This window comes from Hyla sarda, chromosome 6 (assembly GCF_029499605.1).
Source record: "Hyla sarda isolate aHylSar1 chromosome 6, aHylSar1.hap1, whole genome shotgun sequence".
Lineage (NCBI taxonomy): Eukaryota > Metazoa > Chordata > Amphibia > Anura > Hylidae > Hyla > Hyla sarda.
In genome coordinates, this window is record NC_079194.1 from 87,418,063 (window position 1) to 87,433,804 (window position 15,742).

A 15,742-nucleotide genomic window follows, 5' to 3' on the forward strand; every position below is an offset into this window, starting at 1 on the left:
GAATTAGGGTTATTTAGTTTAGAAAAAAGAAGGCTTATGGGCAGCCTAATAACTATGTATATCAGGGGACAGTACATAGATTTCTCCCATGGTCTATTTATACCCAGGACTGTTTCTATAACAAGGGAACATCCCCTACATTTAGAGTAAAGAAGGGTTCTACACCAGCACAGATGGGGGCTCTTTACTGTAAGAGCAGTGAGACTGTGGAACTCTCTTCCGGAGGAGGTGGTCATGGTGAACTCAGTAAAAGAGTTCAAAAGGGACCTTGATGCATTTCTGGAGAGTAATAACATTACAGGTTATGGATACTAGATTTATAGGGACAGAAGGTTGATCCAGGAATTTATTCTGACTGCCATATTTTGAGTCGGGAAGGAATTTTTACCTCTAGTATGAGGGTTTTTTGTCTTCCTTTGTATCAACTCAACTGGGACTTATTAGGGAAATGGGTTGAACTTGATGGACTCTGGTCTTTTTTCAACCTTATGAATTATGTTACTATTACTTTCTGGCAGGTAAGTACTTAAAATCACCTTATGCAGGATAACTCCTTTAAGTTTATAGGGATGCCGACCTGGCCTGTCCTTTGTTACAGTTGTTAGTCAAATACAATGAGCCACAGCAAGAATTTTGCTGACAACAACCACACTGCATGTTTACATTGAAAAATATGAAATAAGGCATATAAACTGGTTGCAGGTTGCTGAGAACTTAGGTTCTACTAGTGGAGAAAAAAGAGAAGGTAATTTTGTCATGTTGACAAAGGACTTCTGTGTTTATATGGTACTGCCCGAAACCCTGCTCTGCTGCTCTCACGTTCAGCCTTTACTACCTTCTCCTTTGTACTGGAGAATTGCATTACACAATGTGTCTTTAATTGATGATTTCAAAAAGCTTCTCATGCTGTTTTAATGACGGTGCTGGCGTCCATAATTAAGCACTGGCACATAAAATATTATGAAACTGAAAAATTATAGGTGTGAGGGAGCGCACAGACTCATAATAGGGCAGCGAAGAAATGCTAATAAACGGCCATTGATCTCCTTCTTGAATGGGAGAAACATTTATGGTAAAGGTTAATTCAGCAGAGTGCAGACGCAGCGTAAATGGCGGTTGTGACTTAGAATTTCGGCTGCAGGGTCTCTTTTTTTTTTTTTTTTATAGACCCTTTGGAGCCGCAATGTGTTTGAATACAGTGTTTGAATAGACTATTGTGTACAAATTATACCACTGTTTGGGTAGCGTCCAGTTGAACAAAAAGTTTTTTTTTTTTTGCTCTTTAAGAATATAGTAGAAGTAATGTAGTAATGTAGGTGTCTTGATATTATGTAACATGGCAATGCCTATGTATTCCGTCTATACATTTAAAGGGACAATTAACATTCAGTGTTAATTGTATTTACTGATTTTCTAGCTGACAGGTAGGGTTACCTTCAATTCTATCAGGGGCGTAACTATAGGGGGTGCAGTCGCACCAGGGCTCTTGTGTTTAAGGGGGCCCAAAAGCACCTCTGCCCCATAAGAAAACCCCAGTATCATACAGGGTGCACATTAGACAAGGGGCCGTGTTACAGATTTTGCTTTGGGAACCAGAAGCTATGTTATGCCTCTAATTCCTATGTAATAATAAAGATTACAGACTGCTATATATGTCTTTTCAAAGATCCTACATAAGGCTTTTTTTTTACCGGATACTATAATGACTTTAAGGTGATGTGAGCATGCCATTTTTGGACCTTTTTCCAGCTTTTTTTTTTTTTTTTGCTATTCTAGAACTGTGTTTTGAATAAATGTTTTTTTTGGGCTGCAGCAAAAGTTATGTGACAATGCGCATAGCAGACATTTTGGGACATTTTCATCAGACTTGTCCCAAAATACATGTAAACAAATGTATGTTTTGGGATGTAAATAGTTCAAAAGAAGTTCCCTGCAGTTCATTTTATCTGGATGAAGTTGTAAAATGAAATCGGAATGAATTAAATAGACTTTTTACCATTGAATTCATCGGAAGGTAAAGTTAGTTTTGGATGTTTTTGTTTTTGTTTTGGGGCTTTACATTTAAAAATGACACAAATAGGTCAAAAAGAGTGAAATGCTGGCTAAAACCCTTATATAAATCAGATGATATCCTTATGCCAGTACATAATTGTAAAAAATAAATAAATGACAAGTGATTTTATATTTGGCAATACACTTATGAATGTGTATATGTATAATTAGTTAGTCCTAAGGTAAAATATTATATTCATATATTTGATATCCCCAAAACTGACACAACCTGCACAGTACACTTATAACATCGTTTATGTTGATAGATGTACAGCATGAAAAAAAATCTACTAAAGTTGCCTTTTTTACTCCCCCCCCCCCCCCCCACAAAAAAAAAAAAATGTATATAGATAAAATCAAAGTTACATAGGTCATAAGGAAGTAAAAGTATAACCTATATCCGTACTGTGTGGCAAAACCCCTTATGAGGGTGGTGCCAATTGCCACATACCAGATAAAAAATTCCAACCTCCAGTATGGCATCAGAATTATTCCTTGGATCAACGGTCTGTCCCTATAGATCTAGTATCCAAAATATGTAATGTTATTTATCTCCATGAATGCATCCAGGCCCCTATTGAGCTCTTTTATTGCGTTCACCATGAACACTATCGTAAATGCATCAACAAACGCCACCTGCATCCCAAAAGAAAAAAATAATGACTGATGATCAAAAAAAAAAAATGTTGATGTCCTGAAGGCCAAATCTGGCCTGATCATCAATAGGTTAAATGTTTTTTCTCAGTTGCTTCGGGTTTCATGTTTGTCTCCTATGAATCTTTCTTTTGCAAAGAGCGAGATGGTCCTACTATTTACCACAGTAACCACAGCCAGGAGAACACATCCTGGATCTCTGTGCAGAGATGGAATCATTTCACTGATGTGTTGCTGATGGATGATATCACTGGCACATATGAGCGCACAATATTTTGACATTTTTCCATATGCTCTAATAGTATGCAAATTACTAGCTATGGAGATTACAAGCAGTCTGCAACGAGGTGATGGGGTGCCACAGCTCCACTACTTGGGTGTCCCCAATAAATGTTATTGAGTCTCTTGTTTCCTTTCCAAATCGTCATTTTACTCTACTGAGTTAAAATTGATTTAGTTACTGGCAGCAGGAATGTATGGTTTGAATTTGCACATTTTTGTTACATAATCATCCCAGCTCATATTCCTTTACACAGTTTATTAAGTCAGATGTAATCATGGACTCCTTTTTTTTATTTCTAGCTGAGAAACGCGATGGTAAATAGAAAAACAGGAAAATTTTCCATGGAAGTAAAGAAGACCGTGGACAAAGGGGTAATGTTTCCATACTCATTCAGGGGGGGTTTATGTTTACAAGTGTCTGAACACATTGTGCTGTGTGTACCGAAAGGTTGTCATTTTTTTTCTAACTTTTACACTTGGCCAACAGTCTTCTATTTGTGGACTTGGCATAAAATGGTGTCGTCTTGGGCACTACATTTGCACCATAAATTAAATTTTCTAGGAGAGAGAACATTTGGCCGTCTAATAACATTTTTCAGTGGTCATGAGTCGTAAAATGTTTTTGTAAAGCATAGAATACTGCACACGGCAGCAGAACTGGTATTGAAGGTTAAGATATTTCCTCGATTATATATCAACACACTAGAAAAAAAAACTCTTTGGGACGACCATCCAAAATGGTTGTGAAAAATTATCTTCTAGACAGGAGGTCTAAAGAATAATACCATCACAGCAACAGAATTTACCAAAATATAATATAACTACTTGTTTTAGTGGGTGGTCTTCTCAAACATGCGGTCTTTTTGAGAGGTTTCATTCTTTTACCAGTCATATTTTTCCTTATCAGTGATATCTTCATTGACAATAATGAAGAGAAAGCTGCACTCACCCAGTCGTTGTTCTGAAGAATATTTCTTTACTACAGCAAAAGATTCCCTCGCGAGGAGTGGGAGCCGCAGCTGTCAGCTGCGGCTCCCACTCCCCGCTAGGGAATCTTTCCCTGCTTCTTTTGGCTGTAGTAAAGAATGAATCCTTCAAGGCAACGACTGGGTGAGTGCAGCTTTCTCTTCATTATTGTCTTACGGGAGTACCCCTGCATCTTCCATTGTTTGCACCCCAGTACAGTCACATCCCTGTGCCGTGTTGTGGTTATTCCCGGTGGCTGTTTGGGGATAACAGTGCCTAATCTGTCTTTCTTTTTTTGTACTTGTTTGATATCCTCATTGACATTTGCCACAACATTTATGTGATGGCTTTGCAGGTAACTGCTGGCCCTTATTATAATTTTTTTTTTTTTTTATAATTGTTTATTTAGTAATTTTTCAATAGAAAAGTAAACAGCATGTACAATGAAAGCATTAAGTAGACATCACATATGCAACTGCTGGCCTTTATTGCTATGCATGGCACCCCATATATTGCTTATTGATTTAGGGCACCTACATGATCATACAGTATATATTAGGCTGAATTACTTAATTAAAAATTTTACCTACATATGTCTATTATTTCTATATGTACTTCTCAATAAAAAATGTAGGTCAAATATTTATTTGTATCTCGCTGTAACTTTTGATGTCATTTTACACATATAATACAATAACATTTCTCCATCTTGGTTCCTTTCAAGAAACGAGTTTTGGTGATGACTAATGACTACTACTACACAGACATCAAGGGCACCCCATTCAGGTAGATACCTTGATATTGTTACAATGTCTAATTCGGAGGATTGGGTAACTGGCTTTACTTAAATTAAATTTAATCATCCACTAATGAAATGTTATGTAACTTTCAAATACAATCTGTGTTTCTAGTCCTCAAAATATTAATCTCGCTCTTTACTAAAGGGGATGGAATCATTCTTGTTTACATGCTAAATACCAGTTCAGACAGTATACTACAATTGTATCCAGTGTAGGTAATCCTTTGTGATCAGATGAACACTCTATGTTCACACAGTGTATTTTCAGGCGTATAGTTTCTTTTTAAATTAAATTCATCCGGAAAATTGTGAAAAAATAGCATATGTTTTTGCTAAATGAATATGCTCTATGTAAGTCTATGAGAAAGTGCTTGTCTGTGTATACAGTATATAAAAAAGGAGTTTTTTTGTTATCTGTAAAAATACGCAACATTTTTAAATAAAATACGCCTGGAACTACACTGTGAGAACCAAGACTAAAGGGCCTTTCCAGGATTTGAAAAAAAAAAAAATAATAATAATAATAATTAATAAAATAGGGTAAGGGTATAATATGAAAAAATAAAAAATAAAACAAACAAGCTTTATTAGCTTTATTTTAGCAAACTATTGGCACGGTAGAGAGATCTGCATGGATGTTGACCTATTTAACTCAAGATAGGTAATCTAGACTAGATACCCTTGTAACTTACTCTCTCACTTGCAGCTGAGAAAAGGTGAGTTTTCAGCCTCTGGGTGCGTTCACATGGAGTAAATCAAGAGGAATTCACGCCGAAAAATTTACGGGCGGAAAAAAGAATTTTATTTGCACGGAATTCGCGTAGAATTATGTGCGGAAATGGGGGAGAAAGAAGTGAACTTTCTTTCAGACATTTGCACGCGAATTCCGCACAAATTCTGCGCAAATTCCGCACAAATTCCGTGCGAAAAACGATGTTGGGCGGATTTTTTTTTACCGTTGACTTCTATTGATTTCTGCTAGCGGATTCCACTTGAAGAATGAACATGCTCATTCTTTAAGCGGAACGGAATTCAGCGTTGGAATTCCGCTAGCAGAATTTCCGCAGTGTGAACAGGACAGCGGAAAAAAACCTTAAAGTCAATGGGCAGAGGAGATGTGAATTAATTTTAATTTTCAGTGTCAGTTTGGTCATACAGGATCTCTCATGGCTTAGTCTTTAGCCACTTTTTTATTGAGCATTTAGCTTAGATAAGCTTTCAGGAGAAGGTAGGAATGGCTGGAGACTGAGTAAAATGGACACTGAATTGAACAACATGCAAGTTGCACAAGCCAAACGGTGATCATTTTCTTTTTAAACAAACAATAACAAAAATGTTATTACACTTAATTTATTTAAAAAAAATATCATTTAAAATATCTATATCCTTTTATCTGTATTGACATAAAACTATAGAAGTCCTTTAAAAAAAGGGCCACATTTCTTGAATTTCAAAGGATATTCTGAGTTGCATTTTTTTTTTTTATATATGTGCTTAGCTTGGAGAAAAACATTAAAAAAACATATATTTATCTGTCGTACCTTCCCAGAGCCAGTCCCATTGCATTACACTTGTTGGTCCCTGCACTGCCACTTGTGGTGTCCCGTCTCAGTTGCTGATTGGGTGAGAGGGCAGTGCATGCACTGACCCCAAACACAGTAAGTGTTATGCAGCAAGACAGGCTGGTGGGAGTGGGAATGAGGAGGTAAATCACATTTGTGGCACGTTTACATGTATGTATTTTGTGACAGAGTTTCTGATGCTTATTTTTCTACCCCTTGAAGCCAATGGTTAAAAAAATTAGCAGCAGCAAATTTGCAGCTAAATACATGTGTATGTGAAAATAAAAATGCAACATTGAATAACTCTTTAACCCCTTCTTGATGCTTGATATGGCGTAGGCCTATGAGTTGGGTCTTAACCATAATTGGCAGATGCCCACTTATATCAGCAGCTGACATCTGCCGGTAATAACAAGCATTGTAGATTCTCAGTAGAAAAATAAAAAAGTTATAGGTCTTAGAATGTGAGGAGGAAGAAATTGTAAGCCACACATCCAAATTTTAGGGGTCGCGAAGGGGTTAATATTTTGCATTAAATATTAGTGCATGGAACAAAACACATATTTTAATATCCTTTGCCCAGGTTGACTCTTTCTCTTTCAGCTTAGGAGTTGTGCTTTCAAGAGGACATGGCAAATATTTCTTCAGAGGAAATGTCACTGTAGAAGAAGGTAAGGACAACTATATTCCACTCGCTTTAGTTGGTAGGGATGTAGCTGTACTATGGGGTATTATAAACAGGAACCTAGGAGAAAACAATAAAAAACCAACAACAGAAAATCGTATGTGGCAGTATGTAAACTATAGGCACTGAGTGGAATACCATAAGTCATGCTTGCATGGGTTGTGTAATATGGGAAAAATACAAATAAGCATCACCATTTGGGCCGATCACTTACCACAGTGGTATATTTAGAACTTTGAAGGACTGAAAATACAGCAGTGACAGGTAGCCAGCCTCCAACCTAAAATAGTGTTTGATACTGTAAGCTAGCTGTACAGGTTTGTCCTAGTGATTTTTCTTTACGCTCCTTTCTCTATGCAGTGGTCCTTCAAGTTACAATATCAATTGGTTCCAGAATGACCATTGTATGTTGAATCCATTGTATGTTGAAACCATAACTCTATGGAAACCTGGTAATTGGTCCTGAAGCCACCAAAATGTCATCCAAATATAGGAAAAAATAAGGATTACAAAAAGTAGAGAACTAATATAGATAAAGCAAGTCCTTATATATAAAAGTAAGAAAGATCTGCTGGAAGATTTAAATCACTGTATATGTAGAGGACAGGAGCTTCTCCAGTACACACAGTGTCCCAAAAAAGTTAAATAGAGCCACCCTTACCTGGTGTCCACAGAAGCAGCTAACTGTGGCACAGGTAAAGAGTAGTACAGAACATGTAATATCTCCCTGTACGGCAGGGGGCGCTACAAGACAGAGAGTCAGTGCATGCACTTCAGTAATACAGGGGTTTTACCAGTGAATGCCCATTCTGATTGGTCAGTTCTTCCAGCCATTGACACTTTTTGCAGATCTGGACTGTCCGTAGCATTTTATGTTGAGTCTGGTTTCAAGAAAAGACCATTGTATGGTGAAAATATTGTAACCTAAGGCCATTGAAAGTTGAGGGACCACTGTAGGGATCAACCTTGAGATCCGCTTCCTGACTATGGTTCTAGGTTTTTGTTTTTTTAATTTCCCATGATCCCCATACAGAAACTCATCTTGTTTCCCTAATAAACGTGATGCCTCTGTGATAAAAGTTATTATAAACTATATATATATATATATATATATATATATATATATATATACATACAGCAACAGGAGAATACAGCAGCACACTGCTAGCATAAAGATATAGATGAAACATGAGTATATAGATAGAACATGAAAAGCTATACAGCTGTAATGCAATAAATGAAGTTATGAAACTATGAAAATATGAGATACTTAGCTTGCAAATTTGGCGCCAAATAGCGTGGACCGTCCCACTACGGTAAGCTGACCTCATTCTGGGATGGACCCTACACTGTGTATATGCCTCTGTGTGAACAGTACAACAGGCATTGCAAGGTCTGAAACATGCTGGCCAATTTATCCTTTGGTTGTATTACACATACGGGGGAGTGGCTACCTCCATGTTGGCTCCTGCACCCCACCCACCTCTATTAGGTGTATATAAGGTGCCTTGGATGTTTCAGACCTTGCAATGCCTGTTGTACTGTTCACACAGAGGCATATACACAGTGTAGGGTCCGTCCCAGAATGAGGTCACCTTACCGTGGTGGGACGGTCCACGCTATTTGGCGCCAAATTTGCAAGCTAAGTACCTCATATTTTCATAGTTTCATATCTTCATTTATTGCATTACAGCTGTATAGCTTTTCATGTTCTATCTATATACTCATGTTTTATCTATATACTCATGTTTCATCTATATCTTTATGCTAGCAGTGTTCTGCTGTATTCTCCTGTTGCTGTATATTTAGCCCAGTAGCTTGTGTGTGTGTGTGTGTGTGTGTGTGTAAGTGTGGGTGTGTGTGTGTTTGTTCCAGCATCACGTCCAAAAGGCTGAAGATATTAACATGAAACTTGGCATGTTACTTATATGTCAACAACAAGCATAGGATAGGTCATTTAACCCTTACTCACCCCCATTTGCCAGGGTTGGGGTTTTTGTTTAAAGTCCCATACAAGTCTATGGGAAATATGTCACTGCATAACTTCTAAACGGCTGGAGATATTTTGATCATACTTGGTCACATGTTACTTATATGTCCACTTAAAATATAGGATAGTTAATTTAACCCTTAACTACCCCCATTTGTGAGGGTCAGGGTTTTTGTTTAAAGTCCCATTCAAATCTATGGGAAATGTATGTTTCCACATAACTTCCGTACGTCTGGAGACATTTCAATAATACCTGGTACACATATTACTTATATGTCAAATAAAAATATATGATAGTTAAATTAACCCTTACCTACACCCTTATATAAAAGGTGGGTTTTGTTTCAAGTCCGATGCAAGTGTATGGGACTGCCAGTACCTTACTCCACAAGCTCTGCTCTGCTTCTCCTGGTGAATGTGTCAATCCGGCTTGCAAGCCACACCCCATCTCACAAAGACATGCCCACTGCTTAAGCCCCACCCCTTTTATTCTCTAACCTTTTTGTTCATCGGTCTGGCGTGCAAATCCCGCCCAGTCCCACATAGCCACGTCCCCTTCTATTTTCAGCTTACAATATCTTCATCACAAATCAGTCCCACCTAAGGACAGGATATGAGAATAGCACATAAGGATGGGGTATGAGGACAGCATGTGAGGAAGGAATATGAGGTCGGGGTATGAGGACGGGATATGAGGTCGGGATATGAGGACTGGATATGAGGTCAAAATATGAGAACGGGACATGAGGACAGGATATGAGGATGGGATATGAGGACGGGATATGAGGTCAGGATATGAGGTCAGGATATGAGGTCGGGATAGGAGGACGGGATAGGAGGACATGATAAGAGGACGGGATATGAGGTCGAGATATGAGGTCAGGATATGGGGATGGGATATGGGGTCGGGCTATGAGGAAGGGACATGAGGATGGGATTTCAGGACGGGATATGAGGTCTGGGTAGGAGGTCAGGATATGAGGACGGGATAGGAGGTTGAGATATGAGGACGCCATATAGGGACGGGATATGAGGTTGAGATATGAGGACAGAATATGGGGTTGGGATACGACAACAATATATGAGGATGGGATATGAATTCAAAAGCTTCCTCCTTTGTTGATTTTCCACCCCAACAAGGATTAGGAAGGAAAAACCGGGCAACGCCGAGTACTCAGCTAGTAATGTAATAAAACAATAATTGATACTTTTCTTTGTTTGCATTGTTTCAGGTTTACATGACTTAGAACATCCTGATGTCTCCTTAGCCGATGAGTGGTAAGTATAGAAGTCACTATTAAACCATTCAGAAGCTGTTTGAATCTATAAATAAAATATTGAAGGACAACTAACAGCATCTTCTTTATAGGACCTACTGCAATACTGACCTGCACCCAGAACATCGCCACCTCACTCAGTTAAAAGCTATAAAAAAATACCTCACAGGAAAAGAGCCATTACTGGAATGTAAGTGCTAATGAAAAAAATAAATCATTGCTAGCCTCTATTTTGGTATTGTCTTTTTCTATGGGAAAGATCTGCTTGCTGATCCTTGTAGGCCACATCACACTGTGTTGTAGAAAAGTAATTACTTTAACTATATTTTAAGCTTTATTTCATAGATCAGTTTTTTTTTCCAAACAATGTGCCAATACAGTAGCTGTCTGGGTATGCTTGGAGTTGTAGATTTGCAACAGCTGGAGGCACAATGTTTGGAAAACACTGTCGTAGATAATCAGGATGGGCAAAACAAGACAACATAGCATTAAAAATAGCATTTGTTAAAATAAATGCATTATCAGAAAATGACCTTTTTTTTTAAAGGGGTACTTCATAGGGGGAAAAAAAATATTTCCAAATCACCTGGTGTCAGAAAGTTATACAGATGTGTAAATTACTTCTATTTAAAAATCGTAATCCTTCCAGTATGTATCTGCTGCTGTATACTTCAGAGGAAGTTGTGTAGTTCTTTCCAGTCTGACCACAGTGTTTTCTGTTGACATCTCTGTCTATGTCAGGAACTGTGCAGAGCAGGTAAAATCCCCATAGAAAACCTCTCCTGCTTCTGACAGTTCCTGACATGGACAGAGGTTGCAGCAGAGAGCACTGTGGTCAGGCAGGAGAGAGCTACACAACTTACTGTGAAGCATACAGTGGCTGATAAGTACTGGAAGGATTAATATTTTTATACAGAAGTAATTTACAAATGTTTAGAACTTCTTTGCACCAGTTGATTTTAAAAAAATGTTTTCCTCCAGAGTCCCCCTAAAGAGAACCTATCACTTTGAAAGGCATCAGGTTATAGAGCAGGATGAGCTGGGCAGATTGACATATAATATTATGGAACATTTTCCAGGATCATATTTAATTTATTCCTGTAATATTTTGCTCTTTCTGGGCTAAGTAGTCATGTGAGCAGTCCTACTCTCTCTATATAAGTGTGACTGCTCTCACCTAGTCCCATCCTCTCTGGCTGTAATCATTCCCCCTCAGAATTAGTGACAGCCCGGCTATGGCCTGCATCATCCCTCTGCCCCGTGTTAGGGAGCAGAGCGGTGCCGCAGGCTGTCAGTCACACTGAGGGGGTGCAGGCACCTAAAACCTTTGCTCTTTTCCATAGTTACACTTGGTGGCGTGTAACTTGATGTGGTAAGCATCACTTTTACCACATCTATTCCTGTTGAAAACGGTATCACACTACGGAGTGCTGTCTGTCTTTTTTTTTATCCCGCTGAGGGGGCATGATTACAGCTGGAGAAGACTTCTTACTTTCTAACTTCATATCCTTACTTACTGGTCAAAGGTTACTGATACAAAGGCAGGCTAGGCACCCATTTCCATTCTGATGCAGATCAGCCACAATGCTATCTATCTATCTACAGACCTCCAACAGCAGAAGCAGCACACAGGTGTGTAGTGATAGACCAGATCATCGGGTTCAGGCAGATCGCACAGTCCCAGTCAGAGACTGAATATTAGATCCAAATTCACATAGACTCCACAGCACTCCAGAGAGTAAACCAAACGTGGATGCAACATTTCGGCAACGTCATGCTGCCTTTCTCAATCATGATGTCAATATGGGTCAATAAACACCTTGTTTGATTTACTCTCTGGAGTGCTGTGGAGTCTATGTGATATATATAGATATATATATATATATATATATATATATATATATATATATATATATATAGCATTGTGGCTGATCTGCATCATAATGGGAATAGGAGCCTTTTTTCTGTGATTTTTGAGTTATTTATGTCCCTATTGTAACTTCATACCCTCACCCTCCCTGCAGGCAGAAACATATCCCAGGGATGGTGAGGATGTAGATTTTACTGTATATAACACGTTGCTAGGCATTATATAGGGTAAAATCTGATGACAGATTCCCTATAACTATAAGAAAGAGATATGAGATTAATAATCTATGCTTTTACAGAATGCTTGCTGGTGTCTGAATGACATATGGGTGCCATCTAACCTTGTTAATCTAACCTTGCTCCTCTCTCAGGTATATAGGTAAATAGTTTCTAGTTGCTCACTTTGGCTCTTTTCGGTGCAGGTGACAAGGAGCTTATACAAGAGGTTCTGTTTGATGCTGTGGTCAGTGCCCCGCTGGAAGCTTACTGGACCAGCCTGGCACTAAACAAATCAGAGTGAGTACATGTACTTATGTATGGCAAAATGTTGTGAATAATGTCAGTCAATGAATGCCATTTAAATCCAAGGCATGAGGCCAAGATGACTATTGACTACTGATGAGCAGTAGGGGCCATATTCGAATTCGCAATATTTTGCGAATATATTGATGATTATTCGTCCTATGTTCGCAAAATTCGCATACTCGCTATGTTTGTTCACTTTTTTTTTGCCATGAAAAAATCCGCAAAATAATTTGCATGTGAAAAAAAAGAATATTCATCATTACGAATATATAGAATTATATTCTAAATATTGGTGAAATTGCGAAGTCCCAATGTTCACGCTAAAAATTTGCATTACGAATATTAGTGCTCAACACTACTTCTGACATCTACACAGTCATATTTTCCATTATGCTCTAAAGGAAGATGACACTGGGTAACCCTATGGTATGGAGCACTTGGCTCAATGACAAGCTTGGCATAGAGTTTTCAACAAGAATGTTTAGTTACACTTAAATTGGTAATGTCTGGCACAAGTTTGGGTGTTCATAGATGGCAGGTCTAGTCGATGTTTTAAGTCTGTAATGACAGATCAAGATCAGCCTACAGGTCAGTGAGATGTTATGCTCATACTAAGCATTTCTAATAATTTTTTTCTTAATAAACCTCAGTTTTAGAAAAAAATAAGTCATAAGAAAGTCAGAACCATTAGCATGTTCACAGGTTCCTCTTTATCAACCCTGCCCTCTTTTACATTTCTATTATTAGGCTCTTAAAGAGGTACTCCTCCGAAAAACATCTTAGGTAAGATGTCTGTTCACGGGGGTCTCGCCACTGGGGACCCCTGCGATCTCTGGCATGGCACCCCAGTCATCCGCACATGGAGCAAACTCTGCTCTGTGCCTGATGACTGTCGACTACAGCCGCCATGCCCCCTCCATTCATGTCAATAGGAGGAGGCGTGACGGCTACTTAGTAGCCATCACGCCCCCTCCCATAGACATGAATGGAAGGGGCATGGCTTGACATCACAAACGCGGAAGCTCCTGGCTTCTGTGTTCCGGACGCTGCTGCTGCAGGCTCAGAGATCATGGGGGTCCCCAGTGGTGGGTCTCCCACAATCAGACATCTTATTCCCTATCCTTTGGATGTTTTTCGGTGGAGTACCCCTTTAAAGGTATTATCCCCAGACCTATAACTTGTATACAAAACAGCCCCGGGACAGCCCTGAGATAATGAAATTTGGTTTAATAATCCAACCCACATTTCCACTTGCAATTTTGTTAAAAAATTGGGGCAGTAGGAACATACCTTTTTGTATAATTAAATCTTTTTAAAAAATTTTCCAGAAATTCTGATAAAGATGTTGAAATTGCTTTTCTGGGAACACGCACTGGACTTACCCGTGTGAATCTCTTTGTGGGGCCAGAGCAGCTCACTTACAAGTAAGTATAAATGTATAAATGTTTATGATAAATAGTTGTATCCCGATGGACTGACAGATATTTTTGTATAGCCTACTTTACTATTCACACACGAAAGGAAGATCACTTGATCTCTCAAATGGAATAAGTTATTAAATACACTGTTAAGAAATTATGGGTTCTTATAAAGGGGTTCAATATTCAGGATCATTTTTGAAAACCGAAATGGGGAGCAGCAAGAAGTTTCCTTGCATTGCCAAGCCAGACTATTAATTTGAGTGGGTAATGTGTAATATCTAATTTTCTCTGAGGAGGCACTGCAGAGAAAAGAAGCACTTGTTGTCCTAAGTGGACATTCCCCTTAAACATTTCATAAGATAGAAGTAACCTAAATGTAATTTTCCAGCTATCTTTAAGTGGAGATATTGCAACTTAGAAAGTCTGAAAATGTATCTTGGATTCTCTAATGTTAATCATTGTATAATATTGTAGTTTGAGATGCTCTGCACCCCAGTTGTGGAATTCTGTCCAGCTAATTTGTTTAATGCCAACTTTCTATGTTTGGTTTTTTATGTTCTGGAGTTTAGACTGAGATGTTGCTTATCCTCCTTGACCTTGAGCTCAGCACACAGCAGTTTTGTGTTAGGTTGTTTGTAGAATTCACTTAGCCGCTTTGAATGCAGTGCTCTGTGGTGTATTGCTTTGGCTTATCTTACCATCTGCTGCAAGTCACTGGGCCACATTCCTATAGCTGTAGAGTAATGATTTATACACCTCCAACACAACAAGACACGTACACTTAACGTGAAACGTGGATGTGAAGCTAACCAAATGAGCAAGTATACAGGACTGTATCTATAACAAGGGGGCATCCTCTACGTCTTGAGGAAAGAAGGTTTCTACACCAGCACAGACGAGTAATAACATTGCTGGTTATGTATACTAGATTTATAGGGACAGAAGGTTGATCCAGGGATTTATTCTGAGTGCGATATTGGAGTCGGGAAGGAATTTTTACCTCTAGTATGAGGTTTTTTTGTCTTCCTCTGGATCAACTCAGTAGGGACTTATTAGGGTTATAGGTTGAACTTGATGGACTCTGGTCTTTTTTCAACCTTATGAACTATGTTACTATGTTACAATAATTTGGCCAGATAGAATTTCTAGATGACTGTAAACTATTAGGTATTGATGCAAGGTCCGAATTACAGGCAACTTACATGTGCCTAATTAGTACCCTCTCAAAGACTAATCTGGTCAGGTCTGAGCGTAAGACATCATGTGCATACCCAGCCCTTTACTGCAGTGCATGTTGTCTGTGATATGCCCCATTTTGTACTCCATAGTGCTACATATTATAATTCTGTATGACACTGTATTCTGTTCTAGAAGTTATACTATGTAAAATATGTGTTTTAATCTACATGTATTTGGTGTTGGTCTTTTGATCTCATAGTATTTCTTATTCATGTCCAGCTATACAGTATAAAAATTTAAATTATTTTTCTTATGTTTCAAGAGATTTTCTTACATCCGAGGACAGAGAGAGCATATACAATGCTGACCACTTTCCCTTGTGGTATCGCCGAGCTGCGGAACAGATTCCTGGAAGTTTTGTGTATTCCATCCCTTTTAGTACAGGTCAGTAACTAATAATACTGGAGGATCATATGTGTCT

At 38.5% G+C, this 15,742-nt stretch overlaps 1 protein-coding gene across 1 annotated transcript in view; it reads left to right on the forward strand.

Annotated features, from left to right (window-relative positions):
- The window catches only part of CACNA2D3 (calcium voltage-gated channel auxiliary subunit alpha2delta 3), a 1,201,789-nt gene that overhangs the window by 858,931 nt on the left and 327,116 nt on the right, over nt 1–15,742 (forward strand). Inside the window, exons 19-26 of the mRNA XM_056524384.1 lie at nt 3,289–3,360; nt 4,679–4,740; nt 6,919–6,986; nt 10,223–10,268; nt 10,360–10,457; nt 12,559–12,652; nt 13,990–14,085; nt 15,584–15,705. Of these exons, the coding sequence (XP_056380359.1) occupies nt 3,289–3,360; nt 4,679–4,740; nt 6,919–6,986; nt 10,223–10,268; nt 10,360–10,457; nt 12,559–12,652; nt 13,990–14,085; nt 15,584–15,705 (658 nt within the window). The remainder of the gene's footprint in view (nt 1–3,288; nt 3,361–4,678; nt 4,741–6,918; nt 6,987–10,222; nt 10,269–10,359; nt 10,458–12,558; nt 12,653–13,989; nt 14,086–15,583; nt 15,706–15,742) is intronic.